Source organism: Condylura cristata, unplaced genomic scaffold, assembly GCF_000260355.1.
Source record: "Condylura cristata isolate star-nosed mole 26May11 unplaced genomic scaffold, ConCri1.0 scaffold00002, whole genome shotgun sequence".
Lineage (NCBI taxonomy): Eukaryota > Metazoa > Chordata > Mammalia > Eulipotyphla > Talpidae > Condylura > Condylura cristata.
The window spans coordinates 39,743,646-39,766,722 of NW_004567103.1; the positions used below are offsets into that span (position 1 = coordinate 39,743,646).

The following is a 23,077-nucleotide window of genomic DNA, read 5'->3' on the forward strand; positions in this document are numbered from 1 at the left end:
GCAGGATCCCACTCTGAAGTCTCTTTCTCAGGAAGCTTCCCTTCTCCTCTCCAATTAAAAGAGATTTGTCCCTTCTCTGAATTCCATACTTCTTTGTTGCTCTTTACATTTCTGTTCTCCACTTTGGAGTACTGTTATTTGCATGCATGTCTTATCTTCCCACTACTATTCATGTGTGAAGGGTCTTTGTTTTTAATCTTTCACAATATGTAGAACATGACAACTGGTAAATAATTCCTTGTAGAATAAATAATCAGAATTCTCCTCGTTAACCTGCTTTTTATGATAGTTCATTTGATATCTGTTTTATTTGGCATTTCAGTGTAAAGAGTTTTCCCGAAAACTAAATGACCTGTTTTTCATATAGCATAGCACTGCTTAACACATTGAAATCTGAAGTCTTAGAAAGAAAAACAGATGCCAGTAATTTTAATGGTTTACTTTCTTTAATTAAGGGAACAGTTCCAATTACTTTTTAAAATACAGTAAGATTGGTTCTATTGGTAAATAAGTAGTTGAGTACTTTGGCGAGAGTGACGTTGCCCTTCCCCAACTACTTTGTGAGTTTGTGCCTCGACTATTCATTCTGCACAACAAGAATGCAATTTAATATCATTTTCCTAGATCCATCCCTTCTCTGAAATCCAAATTAGATAAAAACCAGAAATAGAAGCACAGTGAGTTTTATACTTTACCATTATTATGATTTCATTTTTAGTGCCGTGTATTATTTCAGTCTTTACTTTCTTTTGTTTGGAACAGTAGGTTCATGAGAAATATAGAGAGAATTTGAGAAAATGAAAATCTTTAATAACAAAGGTAGATATGAATGCAAAAAAAAAAAAAAAACTTGTCATTACATGTCAAAACTATGCCTCTACCAATAGGTGGGCAGGTAACTATTGTAGTGAACTCTGAAAAAAAACTATCTAGATAAAGATGAATGCTTGAGTGAAGATTAGTATGAGGCTTTAAGTGAAGTAACTTTTTTATTCTGGCAATTCTTGCCAAGAGATTCCTGTGTTCACTGCCAGTTTGGGGCACTTAGCAGGAAGCAGAGAGAAAGTCATTAGTGCTAAACAAATTTGTGTCTGTTGATTATTCATTGGGATAGAATGTTTACCTGTTTGGTCAACCAGATCTCTTAAAAGTGATACAGAAGCCATCATTGATTGGACTTGAGTTCCCCAGCACATGTGTTTTCTGGCTCTTGTCTTATTTTTTTCATTCCTCAATTAAGGTAATGTCTAGATAATAAGTCAATAGGGTAATCTTATTCCGTTAAGCAGTACTCAGTTTTATTTAAAGATTTGCCCAGTATTTAGAAGCTGTAGAAACTGCCTCAGATACAGTACTAAGAACAGCAAAGCATTACTACCAAGAATACCACAAGAGTTAGAAAGGTGCCAAGTTCGAATAGTCCTACTGTCCTAATTTCACAACTTTTTTCTCAACATAGTCAACAGAAGCTAAGAGCCCTTATTGTACTTCTTTCCATATTCCAGAAGTTGAAAGGAAAGTGGATTGTGGTTTTGGAGAGTTCTCTCCATCTTGGCAACCAGTGAGGTGTCATTTAGCTAGATCTTTATAACAAGTGTTAATTTATGTGTTAGTTTCTACAGTGTTGGGGATATGACATTATGCTTATCTTGTGCTTATCATTACACTGTTCAGAAATCTTGAAAAAAAGTTTAATTAGTAAGTCTCATGTCTTGTAGAAATTGTTATATATCTAAAAAGTGGTTCTTTCTTAGATATACAGTAGAAGAATCAAGCCTAAGGTATTATGTTAGCATATTTCCCATGAATTAAGTATATACCCCTCACTAATAGAAACCTTTGCTAAAATAAAAACCTTCACTGAGTCATTAAAAGAATACCGCATTCTTTGTGACTTGCCATTTCTAATATTATGATGTTAACATTATAAATACATGTATGTATATGATGTGTGGGTTGTTGGTTTAATAGGGGCATACTTATAAACATTTTTGATCTGCAGAGTGACTTCTACACCTATCCGTGAGACTTTACATAAGTTATGTAAATTCTCCGCATCTGGCTTTTCTGTTGATAAGCTACTCACTCATAGTAATACTTACCTTACAATATTATAAGAAATAGGGCCCTCCCTGGTTGTACAGCGGGGTAAAGCACAGCACTAAGAGGCTGGAGCCATTTCCCTATGAGTTCGATCCCAGCCTGCCCCAGAGGGATCCACGTGGCTTGACAGACCTCTCCTGACCCGCCTGCTTCTCCCCTCCGCAGTGTACTTCTTCGATCTGCCTGTTCTGCCCCTCACTCTGTCTCTGGTGAATCCTCTCACCAGCTCTGGCCTGAACCCCAGTTCTGTATGCACAAATAACTAAATCTTAAAATATATATATTATAAGCAATAAATGAGTTAATACATGTAATGCATTTAGAAGTATGCTTGGCACAATTTCAATAATATTAGTCATCATTATTAACATTATCAATTTTTAAATTTTCAGTTTAATGTTCATTTCTTGGGTATATTTATAGCTGCCTAACTATATTAACTGGATTTTACTTTTCTTAGTAATAAGTAAAGGACTTGAAGTAATGTTATACTCTTCTCCTTTGTTGTAATTGTGTGTTGCTCCTTCAGCTTGACAGAGAACAAAATGACAGGTCCTTGAGAAAGCGAACTAAATGCAATGAAAAGTTCCTAATGACTGAAAATATTTAGCCAATTTGTAAAACAATACTAAGGAAGTTAGGGAGTATGACTATTAATTCAAGGCTCTTGTTCTGGATGATCAGTTATATGCTGGAAATCTTCAGTTGAAATACAGAATTAAAAGCTGATAAGTCCTGCCCAATTTCACTTTTCTCTACCTACTTATAAACACACACACCATCTGTACTCTGCTTGCTGGAAAAAACAGATGGAAACATCAGTATATCATTTTCAAACACATGGAGACATAAGGAAAGCTGATATAAAAAGTTATTACAAAATGATGTAAAAATAAACTATTAAATTATTTTTAAAGTTATTATTTTAGAAATACTCTAATAAAAACTTGCTTTATATGTTAAGTTTATCATAAATTTTACTTTTAGATCTATTCTAATATGCTAAATAATATGTGTTTTAGTTTTTTGGTTATTTTAATCAAATGCATGTTTATACTCACAAGGTTTATTCAAAATGAAATTAAGTTAATATACTTAGGTTCTTTTGCTAAATGTGTAATAGGAGATATCAAAAAACCAAAATCCTTTCTCTTTAAGCAGAGGGGAATTTTCCAAATATTAGTAAGTTGGCTAAATATTTTCTTATTTAGTAGTAATTTGTTTTTGTCTTGAAATTTTAAAATAGTCTCTGATCTTATCTCTTTTCTTCCTTTTGATCTGGTATTAAACATAGTTTTACCTATGCTTTGTGGATACATGAATGTAATACTATTTTGACTTCAAAATCACTTCTGAGATCAGAATGGAGTAGCGTTTCTACCAGCTTTTTGGTTTCCATTTTTGTTGACCTGGACTCATTAAAATGATGCATGAAGTGCATGTAGGTGACTCCAATACTTAGAGCCATTTCCAGTCACTAGCAAGTTGCTTTGTCCATCAATTGTTCTCAGAACAACTGAAAATAAGTAGAGGCAGAAAAACCAGTTTTTAGTTGAAGAGAACCAAGTTAGAGGAGTTGTGGAAAGACATGCGTAGGTAGAACACACAAAGCAACTTGCTGCTGGCCAAATGTTTGAAAAGTAACCCCGACAGGCAATGCTAGGGAGACACTGATGACAGAGCTCACCTTTGTCACAGTTTACCCCTGGCCCTGTCATCCACTTAGACAATGTCTGGATTTTAAAGACATCGAGTCCTCTGTGTTGTGTGGAAGGTTTCAGTGTGCAAAAACCTCTGAGATACTGGTCTACCACTTCATTAACTGCCGAAAGCATAGTTGAGTGCTGAGTTGTAAATGTATGTGGTGCCTATGATTGGGTGTGTTTTTTTCCTGCATGATCATCCATTGTGTTTGTAAGTAGCAAAAAATGAGCCTGATTTGTTCTCCTTTGTAGAGCCAGGCCGAGGCCCACTACAAAGGAAGTAAACATGCCAAGAAGGTCAAAGCACTAGAGGCAACGAAAAATAAACCCAAAATGGTTTCTTCCAAGGACAGCGCAAAGGCTAATCCCAGCTGCTCCATCACTCCAATCACAGGCAACAGCTCTGACAAATCAGGTCAATGACACTTTTTGTTCTTTGCATTCTTTGTGCTTCTCCTCGTCCCCTGCCCCACCCCAGTCTCCTCTCCTCAGCACTGCATGCGACTTTCCATGATTTGTTTTTATAATATTAATATGTTTCCTTGTAGGAAGGGTTATGTGTTTGCATGGTATTTAAGCATTTGATCTGTTACCATCCCATGTTGTTAAAAATAAACACTTAAGTATGTGTGTGTGTGTGTGTGTGCGTGTGTGTAAGTACATGTAGTTGTAGATATAAGTATATGTATGCATGATAATAAGTAGAGGCTGTATTGTGTTCAGATTCCAAAAATCAAGAAATGAATCTAAAATATTGACTTTATTTTTCTTTTGTTCATCTTCTGTTTGGTTTTTTATTATAAACTTTTTTAGTGAAGGAACTACTAAACTTGTTTACTGGTGATTTTTTTTTATTCTCTTACCCCTGCAAAGGGGAGTGAAGGATCTAAAAGGTGAAGTTACTTGAATGAAAGTCATTTTTAAAGCAATCTAGTGATGAGTTTAATAATAAAATACTTGGTATTTTAAGATCTCCACAGACTTCACCTATTTGCAAATAAGCCATATATTTTAAGGGAACTATGGAAATTATGAATTGACCAACAGAAGAATTTTATATAAATGGAATTGGCTTCTAATGGAGATGTATCTTAAGAATTTGAATTTCATCATCTCCATGAATTAAAAGTATTTATGAATAGGCTCAAGCTATTCAGTGGAAAAGGGAAAAAATCATTTTTCTAGCATGTAGGCCATGAAAGTAGATGTTGAATAGATTTTCACAGACACACATCTACCACTCGGGGCACACGATATAAAAGTCATCTTGATTCAGTGACTAATTAAGGAACAATGTCTGCTAAAGGAGCCTAAGAGAATATATTCTTTCACTTATGTTTGACTCTCATGACCTTTGTTGTTGGAAACACATACACAAACATCTGCCTCTTTTCCACCTATGTAAAATATGAGGAGATGTGAACATATTTTTCTTTATAAAAGGAAAGGCCCTCCAGGTTCTTTAGAGAAGAGCAATTCCTTTATTTAAGAAAGGCTTAGAAAAGCTTAGGCATGGAGTCTATGGAAGGTGTGACATTATCATGTTATCTGACAACCAGATAATAAATATTGGAGTATTACATCACCCTTTTCCCTTTTGAGAGAACAAAATATTTTCTAGTTCTATTCCTTAACCCACATCCATGGTATATTAAGGTCAAATGCTATTTTCAATTTACAAAATAATAGTAAACCAAGTGGAACTACACATTGTGGCAGTTATTTGCTAAAGTTATTGGAGAAATAGGATTCATCATCCCCTGAGTTTCTGGTTTAATTTTCTACAGGCTGTTGTCTCTGTAAAACAATATTCTGTCAAGTGTTTTATTACCTGAATTATAGTATTTATTCACATAACTAGTTATAAGCAAAATGTTAAAGCAGTGGAGATTAATGTCAATTCATTCTTTCGTCTATAACATCAGCTAACAGCACAATTGGTAGGTCCTGAAATTGTTCCAACTTTGCTAGATGTGTGCTCAATGCTCCCCTTGAGTTATATTATTATTTGGGATGTGGGTTTCTCTGGATGTTTTCTAGGTAAAAGTAATGCGCAGGAAAAATGTGTTAGAATGTTCAGTAAAGGAGGATCAATGAAAGAAGGATCAATTGAGAATAGAATCAATACTTTAATTAAAGGGAGAAAGAAAGGCACGGAAGAAAAGGAAAAGGAAGCAGTGGGAGGGGAGGTTTAGGCGATAAACCCAAGGAAGAGCAGTCTAAAAACAGAAATTCAAATTAAGATTACTAAGTCAGAAAAAATACAGCATGCCTTATACCTATACCCAATAGCATATATTAAAATAAAAGTCTAACTTTTCAAGGCTTTTATTCTAACTCTCCACTGCTAGAGAATGCTCAGTGAAAACGATTGCCTAAGCAAGTGTGTTTTCCTAGTGAGCAATCAGAACATAACAGAGTCAAGTGTAGCAGCAGATAAACTCATAAAGGGAACTGAGATCTAGAGGAACCCTAAAGGGTAAAGGTGGGGAGAGAGGAGAAATCTCAGTCAAATCTCTTTAATAACTTCACACAGGTCTTTAACCCTTCATCTTCTACATTCTCTGCCTCTTTCCTGTCCCCCCAGCTAAGTGCCTGAGGTTTAACAGTATTGACCTAACTCAACATTTCAACCCAAACCTGGATTAGAAGTAATAAAACCTATCAGTAATTTGGGGTTACCACATTTTCCAGGTTTCTTTATTCAAAAATCTGTATGAATTATTTGGTAAACCATTGACTGGATGATTTAAAATGCTTTTCTTTTTTATTTCTCATTTCATTTCAATAAGTACTAAAGAAGTATTTTAATTGTCCTACTGTATCCACAAGGGCAGTACCAAATCTGTTGAAAGATAGTACTATTTAAGCATAAAGTGGGTTGCATTCGGTAAATGGATATATGTTCTTTTGTCACCTTCAATTGTCAGTTTCTCAACAAGAATCCCCACATATGTTTTGTAGAATTTTCAAGTTGGAAAATTAGAAGATTTGCCCAGATGGGAGATCTGGTCTAAGTAATGTAATTCATAACCTATTGTTAACCATCTATTTCTAGATCCTTTAAAAGCTCCCACAATTTTGTCAGAATCTGAGTCTTTATTAGTAATAGGAGAACAGGAGACTTGAAAAACCACTCCTTCATAAATGATCTAGGCGGAATGTGAAGAGGAAGGTGGAGGGCAGAGGAACGATGCCTATGGCATTTAATTGACTGAAATGTCTTATTTTAGACAACATTGCCTCTAAGGAATCAGACAGACATTAGAGTAACAGGCACAGAGAGAAGTCACAGTTGACTGACAATACTTCTGCATCTGAAATTCCCAAGCATTGGTCTTTTTTCTTCTGAATGAAGAGCTCCTGTCAAGTGGGCTTTATCTGTTTCTATGTGATTCTTAGACACTTGAATGAAAAGTGAAACATTAGTTATTATAATTGATGTTTCAGCTGCCAGACTAAATATACAGACATTCACAGCATTTTCAGTTTCCACACTTATGTTTTAGCATCAATAACAGCCATAGAGTATTTGCTCAATGGGCACATATCCTGAGAGAGAGGAAATAGCCACATGTGAAGAAGGGAACATCTGAGAGAGCCACAGACTGGGAGTCATTGAACATCAGACTAGTACAGTGTGTGATTTCAGAAATTTGACAAGGATCATGAGGGCCACAGATGACCTTTCTCTGCTCATCAAGAGCACAGATTATTTCTTTTAAGAAGTGGCCTAATAATCTTCTAAGAACTAGAAAAGTCTGTTATCTGATAATTTGGTATTTGGAACAAGTTTTGTTTGTTTGTTTGTTTGTTTTTTCCCTCTCATGTTACATTTGGAGACATAATGTGGCTCATGTTATATCCAGATCTGTGCAATACAAAGAGATTTGTTATAATGGAGCTATCAGTTATAAATTTTCAGGGTATTATGGCAAAGTTTTTTCTTTCTCTCAGCTTAGTAAACAAAATGACTTCAAATCACACTAATAGTAATTTCATTTATTATAAGAAATTATAACCATATGATTGGAAAAAAAAATAGGCATGTTAAAAAGACAGTTAAGTGAGATTAGCTGACCCATTAACTTCTTAGAGTTGGGGTAGAATTAAATGTAAAATCCAAAGTAATAGCTTTAAGATCTCATAGGACCTATTCCAACTTTTAATGATACATCAGTGGAAGTTCAAAACATAGTAGGAGGGAAGAGAAATGTACTTTGGGAGAATTGGGGTCAAAACACAGCAAGCATTAGGCAGCTTCAGGAAGATGGCTAAAATATGTTGGCCAGACACTCTACCCAAATTTCTCCCTGGAGTTCAAATGCCATAATGCCATATGACAGTAAACTTCCCTGAGATAATATTCTCCATACATCATATTGAATGTTTTTTGTGACAGGTTCAAAAATACAGAACCTTCCAAAAACCTTATTTCTTGAAAATTATAAAATCTTGTGATATTCAGCTTAATGATAAAAATATTGTGATAGTCACCTAATGCTCCATATTCTAGTCTTTAGCATGAGATATTTTTAATGAATTAGATGTCAAGATGGGGAAAATATATTTCTAGTTCAAAATATCTAAAGCTATTTAAACAATCTTTAATCAGTTTCTTGCTAAACAGATAAAAGCAGATGGAATGATTCAAAATGCTATAGATATATTTACAAATGCAATTAAGAACAAAAATTATAGAACCAGCATGCTCTGCTTGAAATAGAGCCATAGAAACACTTAAATTTGTGCAGTTTACAAAATCCAGGTACATATGTTTTTGTATAGCCTTCTCGACAACTGTTTCAGGTATGGCTGATATTAATATCCTTTTTTTATATGCTCATGCAACAAACTTAATATCCAATTTCACTCAAAACTATTATCTATACTATAGTACAGTATATCTGCATATTTTGTCAGATATTGGGATGCAGCAATGAATATAAAGATAATTTTTCTCACTCTCAAAGAGTTCTCAAATTTAGCATTCTTATTATTTGTAGCATTTAATTATGATAGCACAAAACTTTATAAGTTATAGCTACTCTCCTTTCAAGTAAATGATATTCTCAAAGCTACATACCACTTGGCAGTTGTAATCATTTTCTGTCTATAACCAAATCTACTTAAGATGGAGATTAACACTGGCAATTGCATCACCACAATGACGAAAGCCTGGAACTGCCCCTAAAAGGAAGATGGTTGAATTGTACTGAACACTGTCCACATTTGCAGTAGCATTTTTACTCATTCCATCTAAAAGTTTAATCACTGTGGTAGGGAGATTGTTTTGTTTATCCCTATACTGATATCTATATCATAGAGACTATGAGATGACCATCTCAAAAAAGACAGAAGAGGGAGAGAGGGAAAAAATAGTCATGCTGTTCTTATGCATAGCGGCTATTCTTCAGGTGTGAATCTAGAGCCATTATCAACTAGTTGATCTGTATGATTTGCCTAAAAAGCTGCCCTGGTCAGCTTTTTATGGTCACCCTGTTGCCTTATAATAGGGCATTTTCAATTTTATCAAAGAGTTTTTCTACAAATGGGGACCCTCACCTCATCATTTTTATGGGGTCTACTGTATGTTTCGTTGTTTTGATGTCTTCTTACAAAATAGGACATTTTCCAAATGACAGATTCTTCTTTCCTCTGATTCATGAAGGACTCCATAGATTAGCTTGCAAGGTCTTTGATGTTGCCTCTGTGCCCCTTTCTATCTCTAACTACAGGACCTTGTGCTGTTGAATAGAAGAAAATAATGGTGTTCTGCTTTAGTAGCTCTTGTCACTTATACACAAGTGTCATCCATAAATTTGGCATCCATCTATCCAAATCCAGGAGATCAAGATTTAGTATCCCTCATAAATAGCTAACTGTATGACAAACATCTTAAGTCTGAAATTCTGGGGTACAATCATGTAGAACATAAATTGAGTTCCATCTGTCTCACAGAGCATTATACTAAGGCTCATAGTTTCATGAAATGTACATATATCATTAAGACTTTCAAAGTCAATTTAAAAACTGAAACTGCCTCCATTTTTGTTCATGTACCTTGAATTTGACAGTAGCTTCCTGCTATGCAAGGCTGAAGATTTTAGGTAATGAAGTGTTTGTCGTCCTTTAAAAACTAACTTCTGAAACTTTCAAGCATGTTTTATTGCTTCAAAATAATACTGAGCATTTATTATTAGTTTTTCCACTTCAAAAAACTTTTTCCTACAAAAACCTGAAGCTGACTTATAATTTACTGGATATATTACAAACCACTCAAAAAATCAGACCTTGGATATATTCTTGTTAAGTCATATATTATATTAACAGTTTATTGCTTAACTGGTATCCACTTCTTGATTATATTTGTTTACAACCTCCTCTCTACAGGAAAAAGATACTTGAATATAAAAAGATTTTATATGTATATAGAATAATTTTTTAAATGTACGAATGTAGATGCTCTTAAAATTTAAACAAAGGTTACTACTTACATTTTTATATCATTCCACTTAACTTGCTTCAGGAAGAATTCCCTTACAGTGACATTTTTTTTTTTAAATGGATGGATGATCAAACAACAACTCAATAAGTATTTGTAGATCCTGTGTATAAAGCATTTTAATACTAGACATTTTGGGGAATTACAGCACAATTCTGATGCTACTTACTAAAGTCTAATGCCAGACAATTTTAACTTTACAGTATAAATCTTAAAGAGTTATTCATTAAAATACTTTCTAATGTTTTTCTCTTTCCTGACTATCTTTTTGAAAGTCCAGTTTACTGTTATGGACACCAGACATATGACTTGATGCTCTCATTTCTACAGAAAAAGCACTAGTCAATGAAATATTCTCTGGTGATGAAAATGGTCTGCAGTATGTTTTCCAACATGTGTGCTATGAGCCACACATAACTAGGACTGTACTGCTGAAGAACTGACTATTCAGTGTTAAGTAGAAGTACATTGCTAGTAGCTATTATACTAGACAGGGCTGTTGTTCTTTTTGCTTTTTGACCTAGCTATGATTTCAGAGAAGGCATTAAATAATCTAACCAAGTAGGAATCATCCCCTCCCTACATCACATCAGCATTGTATGAATCAAATGAAATGATTTGTAAAATGTAAAGCGCAATAAAAAATGCCTAAGTATTATGTTTGCACAGTTTGGAGAGGAAGGAGTTAGTCCTCTTGGTGTGTCCGTTTTAGCCTTCCTTTCTTGCTGCCATCACTTAAAGGTGACAACTGCCACTTACATTGTTCAGCTATCGTCATCTTCCATATTACTCTACTTACCAAATAGTATATCCTAGAAAATCAGACTCATACTTACTAGACTGACATGCAAAAAGTAATTTTAACAACTATGGAAACGATTAACATGTAACTGAATGATAATTAAGTGCCTGACATTGTACTAAACATTTTATATATATTATTTAATGACTGTAACAATCATTTGATGGCTACTAGAAAGTAAGAACTAGAAGGAGAAATAATGTCTCAGAGTCATTCAGAAATCTAGATAAAATGTGATTTTAAGGACAGAGTCTTAACGGGGAAGCCCTGCAAATTCACTACTGTGACCTGCTACATTTGGAGGAAAATTCCAGAACCAGGTGCTTTCACTAATGAGTTTCACTAATGAGAAGGAATGCTTACAAATGCATATTATGAGCTCAACACTACACTCATAACAATAGCAAAGATACCTCACACACCCAAAACCTACAAGCCAATATTCCGATGAACATGGACACAAAAAAGCAAAAAAGTAATGCATTTGCAAAAACTTAAGTCTCTTTAACAAATGGTATTTGGAGAACTGGACAGCAACTTGAAAAGAATGAAACTAGACTTCCATATATATAAAAATTAACTCAAAATGGATTAATGACTTGGATATAAGACTTGAAGCCACAAAATACATAGAAGATAATGTAGGTAAAACACTCCACAGAGTCGGCTTTAGGGATGTCTGTGTGGACTCAAGACCAATAGCAAGGGAAAAGGCAAAAGCAAAAATAAATAGGTCTATATCAAAGTAATAATCCTCTGTATAGCAAAATAAACTACTATTCAAACAAACAGCCTCCTGAACAGGAGAGAAAAATGTTTGCACAACATACATCAGACAAGCAACTAATATCCAAAATATACAACTTAAAAAACAACCAAATCAAAAAATAGACATAAGCACTAACTAGACACTTTGCAGAAGATATACATCAGGCAGATGAAAATATGCTCATTCATTATTTACCGTTATGGAAATGCACACTGAAACTACCATCACATACTTGTGAGAATGGACCAGAAAAAAAAACAAAAAACAAGTGCTGTTGAAGGTGTAGAGAAAAAAAGAATAATTGGACACTTATGGTAGGAATATAGGCTGACCAGTCCCCTATGGGAACCAATATGGAGCTGTTTCAAAATACAGAAAATACTAGATTGTCAGAAAAGTCATGACACATGAAAAAAAGACAAAATATATCATGCCTTTTCTGACAACCCAATAGATCCACCATGCAATCCGGTAATTCTACTCTTATTACTCAAAGAATGAACAACACTAATGGTATGTTATTGCAGCACTATTCACAAAAGCTAAGTTATGGAAACAACCTATGCCTAACAAAAAATGAGCAAATTAAGAAGAAATATACACCGCACACGTCAATAACATATATATGTATGTATACGTGCACACACTCATACGCACATAAAACACACATACACATGCTGTCATTTATAGCAGAATGGCTGGGACTAGAGAGGCTTATGCTAAGCAAAATAAGACAAAAAGAGAAAAATACCAGGTAATTCACTCATAGATAAAATACAGAGAAACAAAACAAACCATCGGACCAAACCAAACCATTTAAAAAATTCTAGAAAATAAGACTGTAAAAGTGAGACCATCAGAAGAGGACAGAGAAAGTGGAGAGCAAAGCCGGACTGTAGTAGAGGATTGTGTGTACCTGACAGCAGGATGAGATGTGTCTGGATAGGCGTGATCCTCTACTTCTGATTCATACACAGTGTTGTTAATCAATGTTCCCCCCCCCAAACATTTTATATTAAAAAATAAGAATAATAAAAACCCTTGTTTAGTGAGAGATGATCATGGGCTCTTTATTCCACATTCCACTTATTTGCATAATAATTTCTAATGACTTAATGAAGTTTATATCTCATGGGACATTGGTACAATGGTATAGGAACTCCTAAAGAAAGAATTAGGCAACAGGGGCATTCACTGAAATGACTGAAGTTCGTTTTTTTTGCTGCATTTACAAGTACTTTGTCCAACATCTCATTATTGTTCAATATTCAAAACAAACAATGCCCTTGTTATTGTTTAACATTCACTAAACCAAGTTAGCTCACTCTGATAAGTATTTGATGCTTTTTTTTTTTAATAAGAATTCTTTGTTTTATGGATGAACTTTTTCAGGTGAATTAATAAATATTTTTCAAACAAAAAAAAATCCTTTGTTTTATATTATAGTTGGCCATGAAGTCATCTCTTTCTTGTTCAGTGTGCTATGTTGCAGTCATTAATCCCCGTGTAGCAGTATTCCTACATGCAGCTCTCTTAAATTACATCAGGTTTTTTTGAAGATTTATTTATGTATACAGAACTGGGGTACAGGCCAGAGGTGCAGGGGCAGTGAGAGGATTCACCAGAGACAGAGTGGGGAGCAGAACAGGCAGATCAATGAAATACACTGCTGAGGGGAGCAGCGGGCCAGATAGGAGAGGTCTGCTGCACCATGTGGTCATCTCCAGGACCAGGGACGGAACTCGCACTGAAGGGGCTGTGGCTTGAAGGGGCTGTAGCTCACTTGCAGTATTAACTTTAATCCACTGTGCCACCAGGGAGAGTCAAATTGCATCAGTTTTTTAAAGAAGACTTTCTACAGTTCATAGACTTTGTCTTGCAACCTATAGGTCTTGAATATAAAACTGCTTTGGCAAGTTCATAATAAAGCAGCAGATTGCATTTAGGCACAAATGCTACATTTAAAATGGAAAGGTATGATTGGTTTAGCAATATATTTTTAATATACTGATGGCTTTTTCATACCCAGGCACTCCAGCCCTTGAGTGTCTGCACAGTCTCCTCAGGGCTAGCTGGACCCAGTTAGGTCCATAATGAGTGAGAGCCAAGACCCATCTCCCTGGAGCAGCCTGAGGCAATAAGCTTGTGTGCTAACAAGAATTTCACTGCCCTGGAGAAAAAAATCTGTTACCTTCATGCTCTCGTGCTGACCTTTTCATTTTTAATGTGCACCTCACCCTGCCTGGACTATCAGAGTTAAGCCTTCAACTCTGCACTAGAGAAGACAGTGGAAAGTGCAGAATTCAATGGTTTCTCTTTACCTTGAGAATCCATGTTTCTCTGTAAAGGACCATGCTTTTAAAAGAAGAACCTGCTCTTCATTCCTTCTAGAAAATTAGTTTTTAATCTTATTCCTGACTTTTGAATTGCTGGGCCGACTCCCTGAAGGACTTGATTTGAGTGACATGAGTTTCTTATTATATTTTCCATAATAAAACTGCCTCAGAAATAACTGTTTCACATTTCTTGGTGACAAATCAAAAAGGGGCAATTTTTCAGCCTGAAGGAGTTGAAGTATGATGTCGCAATTGTATGAGTCAAATGGCTGGAAAACTACACAGAACAGGGGAAAGCTGTTCATAAAATTCAAACTCTAGCAAACAAGCTTTCTTTTGTGCTCACTTAGAAAAGTGACAAGTTCACTAATCTCAGGGCCAGCTCATTGATAGAGTCTGGCTGCCAGCTTTCAACATGGAGACATTTAGTTTATCTAAGTGTGAGACTGGCATTTCATGGGGCCACAAACTCTGTGCAGGGTGTAGCCCAGAGGCCCAATCTCTTTTGATATAGTCTTTCAAATGGAAGAGCAGGGATATCCTAAATCAGGACTGGCAGAAAATTACAGTACAGGACCTATTTTGAACTTGTGAGAACAGTCACCTGACTTTCATGTGTCCTAAATTAAGAAAGTAAACTTCCCTCTCCCCCCACTTCAAGGTAAAGACATATGATTCCAGCTGTAAGTTCACTGCTGGTCCTTGGCTATTAGGTGTTTCTGATCTTGTCACTGAAGTACTCTGTTCAGTTTCCATTAGCTGCAAAAAGCATAAGCATATAGAGAAGCCTTTCAGTTTCCAAAGGTTCAATAGTTTACCCCTTGGGGAGACATTGAGACCAGATATTTTCCAACAGGAAGTCATATGAGTAGTATAGCTACTACTAGGTTTTGTGAGATAAGCCAGCCTATGTAATCCAATGTATATGTAACCCTTAGGGACACTTGGAATTAGATTGAGAAGAAGCATCCAGTTGGAGGAAGCCTGAATGGATGACCCAGTGTACTGGTCTTAGGCCACCTGGTATAAAGATGAAGTGCTGGGGATTTGGATTGGTTTTGGGTGGCATCCTCTCTAAGACACAAAAAGTCCGCTTTTTCAAGAGGGCAAGGATGGACAGATGAAGAGGAAGTAGTAAGAGCCACTTCACTGGCCACTCTAAGTTCAGTACCACAGAGTAGATAAATGGAGAGTCTACTAAGTCAGTAACTTTTGAAATGTGTAAGTTTCAGCATTCTGTAAACACAAAGAGCCCAGTAGAGGGTAGTTGCATCTGTAGGAAAGAGAGAGATTTAAAGGAAAGACAATTCAGGGGATATCAATTTTTCCTCAGAGACACAAAGAAAGTAGGTGCACATGGGAGGTATTGTAATATCAAAGGTAAATTCATCCAGCCTCCCCATTTTTCTAAGAAGTAGGAAACCAGATATTTGCTAATGAGAGTTTAAAGTGTTGGTAGCAGACTTAAGAAGGATAAAGTTTCCACGGAGAAGCTGATCAACTGTACATATTCCCCTATAGAATCCCTTTTTTTCCCTATTGTTTGTCTAATTTATTGACCTGTTAGTCCTGTAACTGTTTATTATATATTTCTAATCTAAGCAAATCTAATTTGTAACAGAATTTTAAGATAAATGTGTAGTTATTGTTTTGCCAAAAAGAACTCTACCTTCAAAACCAAACAAGCACCTTAAATGGTGCACTGCAATCATTACTCAATTTCCCAAGTTTTTTTGCACCTCACCTCCAGGAAAACATAAACAAAAGAGAAGCCAACCGACTCTTGTACTTCAGATACAAGATACTGATCACCATAAACAGGTGTTGGTTCAGTCCTGCCTATTTATTATGAATGACTAGCCTTTTCTTTGTGCATCCACTGACACCGTGAGGGTACTCTACCTTCTGTCCATCTCTTACTACACTTTTTTTTTTTTTTTTTTACAAAGAACGTCAAGGTACCAAAATGATTTGTTCATCTTGCAGCCTGTGTGCTGCTTTTCTTTAAAGATTTATTTTTGCATACAGAAGAACTGGGGTACAGGCCAGATGCACAGGGGCGGTGAGAGGATTCACCAGAGATGCAGCGGCAGGCCAGGAGAGGTCTGCCAGGCCATATGGCCACCTCCGGGGCAGGCGGGGATCAAACTCATGAGGAAGTGGCTTTAGCTTCTTAGTGCTGTGCTTTAACCCGCTGTGCCACCAGGGAGTGCCTCTTTTATATATATACACACACACATATATATGTGTATATATATATATATATATATATATGTGTGTGTGTGTATATATATATATATATATATATCTACTTTAATAGAATTCTACTTTAAGCTTCTCTGTCATCAGTTAATGGTTTCTATCATTTCTCTAAGTCAAATTTGTAGATAAAGAGGAAGGAATGAAACAAAAGTCTAAGAAGTTTTCTGCAACACAGCACACAAACTGACAGACATACAGATTTCCAGTGTCTTCTACTCTAGTGCAGATCCCATGGGCTTTTCAGTTTTATTTCTCAATATTGTACTTGGTAATGAAGTAGGTACTCTGACTGACACCCATTAACTTCTCATTCAGAGAGTGGTATAATAGAGCAGAAGAGGATGATTTCAGAATTCCTTACCAAAATGAGCTATTTGGCTTAATGAGTGTTAGGCAGCAATATGTGTTTTTTTGTTTGTTTGTTTTGAAATAATAATGAGATGTTGAACAAAGCGCTTGTGAATACAAGAAATAATACGACCTACAGTCATTTCAAGAGTGTCTTTAATGCCTAATTATTTTAGTGCAATATTAAGTATAAAAAGCAAAAATTATTATAAAAAATGATAAGTAGTAGCCTTCAGTTAATCCAGAAGACACAAAGTACAATGCTACTAAAATTATGGACTTGGTTTCCTGAGCACTCTTTTTAAGTTTTGGGATTCCTTTAGTATTCTGGAAGACTTTTCCTTGGAAAGACATTGGTAGATATAACTGAGCACAGCTGAAAGACTCATTTTGACAAATAGTGAATGACTATACCAGCAGAGAACCTGCTACATTTTCATTGAAGGCAAAGACACATATTAAAACTCTATTCAAAAATTTTGTCTTTGTAAAAATAATACACAAGTGTACAAGTGAATGATTAAAACTGTGCACAAAGATATTAAAAATTAAAGTCATTGCTTTAGGGCACAGAATGTGAGTAGGGGTTGTATGATTGTGATAATTTGTTTATGAAGACCGTTCCACATATTTTTTTTTCAGTCTCTCAGGAGATAATCTGGATTTAGAAATCCACAGCCCTCAAGTATGGAACAGAATCCATGATCTTGATCTCATTATCAATTGAGCTACCTGAGTTAATGCACAGAACTATTTGTTGTGTCTTCCACCTGAAACCTTACCTCACTTTTGCAATCTTAATCCCAATGAGAAAAAATGGTAGTCTTTTGTAGCTGTCCTTATTAAGAAACTAATAATTTAAATCACTTACTTGATGTAAATCAGTCAGAAGTAAAACTAGGAATAGCCAATTTTTTCTGGATGAAAGATCAGGAAGTTTAGTTGGCAACCTAAATGTCTATTCCTAATCACAGACATCACCCACATTCACTGTATGTTCATACCAAAACCATAGTAATGATCTGGATTCCTCCCCTTCTCTGGCATCCACATTGAGTTAATAAGTCTAGTTAGTTCCGTCTACACATAAATCCTGAGAATACGGCTCAATTTTTACCATCTAAACAACCATCATTTCTCTGGGAGACAACTACAGTAGTCTCTTAACTATTTATGCTTTCCTGTTCTGTTATCCACACTGCTGTCAAAATGCTCTTATGAAAACATTTCTGATCATTCCTGCCCCTGCTCAGTAATCACACTTAGATGACATTTAAATTTCTCTCATGCATTACCAAACTTTATGTGCTCCTGGTCAACAACTCCACAAGCTCTGTTCACCTCCTCCTCACTCATCTTGATCTTGTTTCACTTCAAGACTTTAATTGTTACTATTTTCTCCTGGATTGTCTTTCCTGCTATAATTCCTGTTATTTCAAGAGTCTGTCAACTATCAATCAACTCTCAGGACTGTCCAACAAGCTTAAACTACTTCTATTGCCTTGACCTGCTTTTTCTTTTTAGCATTCTTGCTACAATAAATTACATATGTACATTTAATATAGAGATATAAAGTGCATATATACACAAAGTACATATACTTTATATGTTTTACATATAATTTTATAGATATATAATACATTAACATAATTTACATGCTTATTTCATATAGAAGTATATAAAATATACTTTTATATGCTTATGTTTTATATGAATATCTATATACAGTATACATGTGTGTGTTTTATTTTCTGTCTTCTACACTAGAGTGCTCTCTCATTTGTTAGATTTGTTTGATGAATCGATGGATAGAAGAATGTTTTTATGTATGATTATTTTCATAGGATATATTCCTAAAGAGGTCTTGATTTGTAAAATAGTATGATTGCCATATGTTTCAGAATAGTTGTCACTTATCACTGCATCAAGAAGTGTATGTGTGTGTGCCTACATGTTATTGCACTTTCATCTTATTTCAATATGTAAATACGATATTCACATTTCTCAATGGCAACAAATGATAGCTTTTAGTGGTTTGAATTTATACAACTTGATAAATCAAGACATGTTATCAGAAACAAAAACAAGAGAAAATATTTACTTTTCATAGGGAATCAGAGACCTTCATATGTCTGTTAATCATATCCACTAAAGAAATGAAAACTCCAGAAAAGTAATGTTTAAAATAATTTTGCTTGAAATGTTTTTATTGCATGTTGCTATCATTTGCTTTTGTAGATTACATGCAAAGTTTTAACTTTAAAGAAAGTGTATTAAAATAAACTTTTACCTGGTTTTCAGCAAGTTTGCTTATAACATGCTATATTTTGTATGGCATCATTGAACTAAGATATGTAAAAATATTACCATACATTCAATTGACAACAATGCCTGTCTTCAGGAAAGTATCACTGAGACTGAGATTTTCTCTGTTCTCCCTTAAAATAGAAGAACATTATGACATCTTGGTTCAGGATTCAGAGTTCTGCATTTGAATTGTGTTCTAACATTTATTCATTGAAGACTGTAGGCAAATTGCATAACTTATCTATCTAATAACCTTTAGTGGTTTTTTTTCTTTTTGGACAAATGGAGTTATAAAACAACATTTAGAGAAAGAAAAGCATTCCACTTCCTAGAAAAAAAATGACTTTTAATCATATATTTGAAAAAAGTACTGTTATTTGTACTATATCAGTTCTAATTCTGGCCTTCAGTTCTAATCCATTTCCAATTATTAGGGATAGGTGGAGGAACTAGAGGGGATAAAGAAGCAAATGTTTTTTATATTTAAGTCATACCCTGTGCATGGAGAGTATGCACATGTTTTCTCTCTCTCTTTCTCTTTCCTTCCCTCCCTCCTTTTCTTCATCTCTTTTTCTCTGTAACCTTGGGTGAAGTCTTTCCGAGGTTCTTCCAAACCTTCCTGATCTTCTGCTGCCAGATGTCTATGCCTCAGCCTCTTGCTAACAGAGTCCACATAATCAGCCTTTTTGGGTTAGGTGCTATAATATGACATAAGCCTGGACACCTTTCAAAATGTCCTAGTGGCTCAAAAGATAACTCATTCAACCTTGGCATGCCAAACTGAGCTTGCAGGTTCTTCAACCCTTGTTGATCCAGTCCTTTCCACCCTTCATTGCCTTTCTTCACTTGGCAGATTGCCAAGACTAGGAAATGAAATGCCATGACCTTTCTCGTTTTTCCTCACTTGGCTAGATTCAGAAACTCCCAGTCAGGCCCAAAACTGAGAATGTCAGTAAGACTTCTAGTCTCCAATCCTTACATAATCCAGGGAGGTGAGTGATACAGTGTTGGTAGCAGTATACTGTTTTTAATAAATACTACTTGTATGTATCTAAGGAATCTTTATGGACTCTCTACATGCTGAGCTGCTTAATACCAACTGCTTTCAATTTGGGGATATAACTGTCATTTTGAGGCAACAGAAGTTCCATTTGATGTCTTTTTAACATTAGTAAAAGTACAAACCAGAAAGAAATAACTCAAATATCAAAAGAGGACTAGTTGAATAAATTCTAGTCACATAAATGAATCTCTTCTGGTGTTATAAATCATGACCCAGTTAACACTTATTAACATGGAAAAATATTATTTATTGCTGAGGTGTTACAGAATAATTATTTCTGTGCATTAATACTTACTATTTTGTAACAAAACATAGCCATTGCAGGTCAAGTGTCAGCAAACCTAGGCTGGCCTGCTGCATGTTTTATAAATGAAGATGTACTGGATCACAATCAGGTGGTTTCTGCTTTCCTGCTACAAGAGCAGACCTGAATAGTTACAACAGAGAGAGTGTGGCCAGTAAAATCTAGTGTATGTACCTTCTGGTAACTTACAGGAGAAGTTTGCTAACTTTTATTCTAGATGAAGGAATCGTGTGTGATTTTTAATCTTTGACTCTATTTCCTACAGTGAGCATAAATTTATTGTGTAAGACATGTATCTGTTATTAAACTATTAATCTGTTTTATTAAAAGCATAGTAATCACATTAAACTAAAAAGTAAACTTTGTAAGTGAAATCATGAAAAGCTTATCACTTCCAATGTTCTGCTTAAAGTACAAGATCTATGATGAAGTTAATTTTGATTGGTTTTAAAATTAAGACCTTATATGGACATAATTCCTCTATTTTCCAACAGCAGTCATTTCTGAAAACTGCTTTCAGAGCTTTTGGTATGTTCTTTTTATTTTCTTTGTCAACATCTCGGTCTTCTGAGGCTGTGGTTGAGTAATACAGTGCTAAATTTCATGAATAGGTGAGTTCATTCAAGTAGTTTCTTAAGTGAAAAAAGAGTGACAAATACATATTGAAAGCAGATTTTCTTCACAGGAGTTGTCAGCTGGATATGAAAACAGTTCTAAAAATTGAGGTTTTCAAAATGTTCAGAACTTTTGAAAATAAGCAAATCAATCTAAAACCTCCTAAGGAGGCTACTTTGAAAAACCAAAGTCACAATTATAATTATTTGTTACCATGGACGATTCTAATGCAGCTAAGCAAATCTTGTTTAAAAATCCTGTAGGACAAAACTTTAAAAAAAAGATGTTTGAGTAATCAGGAAATTATTAAAACAGTCAAAAGACCTACTAATTAACATGAGGTGAGGGAATATTTGAAAATGGAATTTATATTAACTAGAAGCTCCAGATGACATGCATCTTTATTAAAAAGAAATGGCAGTGAAAGTACATTCATTAAACTTTCAAATACACAAAATAAAAGGACTTAAAACACCATAAGAAGAGAGAAATAATGTAAGGGTTTTAATTTTAAAAAACCAAGCAATTGAAATGAAAAATAATAAAATTTGTCTCTGAAACATCAATTTAAATATCCATAAAGAGTGTCACAATTTAAATATATTAACACATCAGTGACTTTGCTGATTTTTAGGATCTATTTTGTTGACTAGCTAGTCCAATGGCATGAATATGATAGAATAAGTCACACATTTTTAAAGTCAGAATTTCTCCCTAATCTCCAAGATTAAGATTCCAACCTATCTAGTAGGTAAAAATTAAAATACACTGTATCTAAATTTTAGATAATGGAAATATTAAACACATCATAGCTCTTGATATTTTTAAAAGGAAATGGCTATCCTTAGTGTGTACTTTAACTACTTTATTTTTTGAACCAATCTACCTTTATATTAATACCTCTTATCACTATTGTCATCATTCAATTCCCAATGATCAGGTATTCAACAAATAAACCTGACTTTCTGACACCTAAGCATTCCCTCATGTTTTCACTTTTAACCATCTACTTGCCACCTTTTTTCACATCTATTCTGTGCCTAGCTAAATTGACAGCCAGAACACTACTTTCTTAATGAAAAATGTCTCCATCCTAACCAGAGGTACTCATTTCCTGCTCTAAGCTCTCATGCAACCAGTTTCTATCACAAATTAAAGGTCTCTGAATGACTGTCTCATTCTCTATGAAATCTATTACTTGCTTAACAGTAAATACCCATTGTATTTACTGTTTCCTTCAGTGGGTAGAATAGCACACTGTCAGCAATTAGCTTATTGTTAATATGCACTTGTTAATGAATAAATGGTCTCTTGAAAAGGACTTAAGAAAAGGAAATTTGTTGAAAAAAAATTTGTGTAAATTTTTTTTTTAAATCAAGATACAGAGAAAAAACAAACTTGTGTCTATTTTACTGTAATCTGAATTCCATGAGTGCTGAGTAAAATAGATATTTTTTTTTTTAAAGATTTATTTATTTGTGCATACAGAACTGGGGTACAGGCCAGAGACGTGGAGGGTGAGAGGATTCACCAGAGACAGAGTGGGGAGCAGAACAGGCAGATCGACAAAGTACACTGCTGAGGGGAGCAGCGGGCGGGTCAGGAGAGGTCTGCCACGCCATGTGGTCACCTCCGGGGCAGGCGGGAATCGAACTCGTGTGGAAGCGACTTTAGATTCTCAGTGCTGTGCTTTAACCCGCTGCGCCACCAGGGAGGGCCCAAAATAGATATTTTTATATAGGGTGAATAAGCTTCAAAACTAAACAGTAGTTGTATAACAAGGCCACATCTCTGGGTGGCTATTGTGTGCAAAGTCCTGCCTTTGTTCAGGCAGATTAATCCGCTCACTGGCGATTTGTGAAAGAAAACATCATGCCCAGTATGCCACGTCCTAGTCTGCAGGGTATTAGTTCACTTTGATGAACTCGGTTTCCTCATCTTTAAGATAGAATTAACAATG

The 23,077-nt window shown here is 35.0% G+C and overlaps 1 protein-coding gene across 1 annotated transcript in view; it reads left to right on the forward strand.

Annotated features, from left to right (window-relative positions):
- The window catches only part of ZNF385B (zinc finger protein 385B), a 77,349-nt gene that overhangs the window by 47,912 nt on the left and 6,360 nt on the right, over positions 1-23,077 (forward strand). The window contains exon 3 of the mRNA XM_012724967.1: positions 4,059-4,221. Coding sequence (XP_012580421.1) covers positions 4,059-4,221 — 163 coding nt within the window. The remainder of the gene's footprint in view (positions 1-4,058; positions 4,222-23,077) is intronic.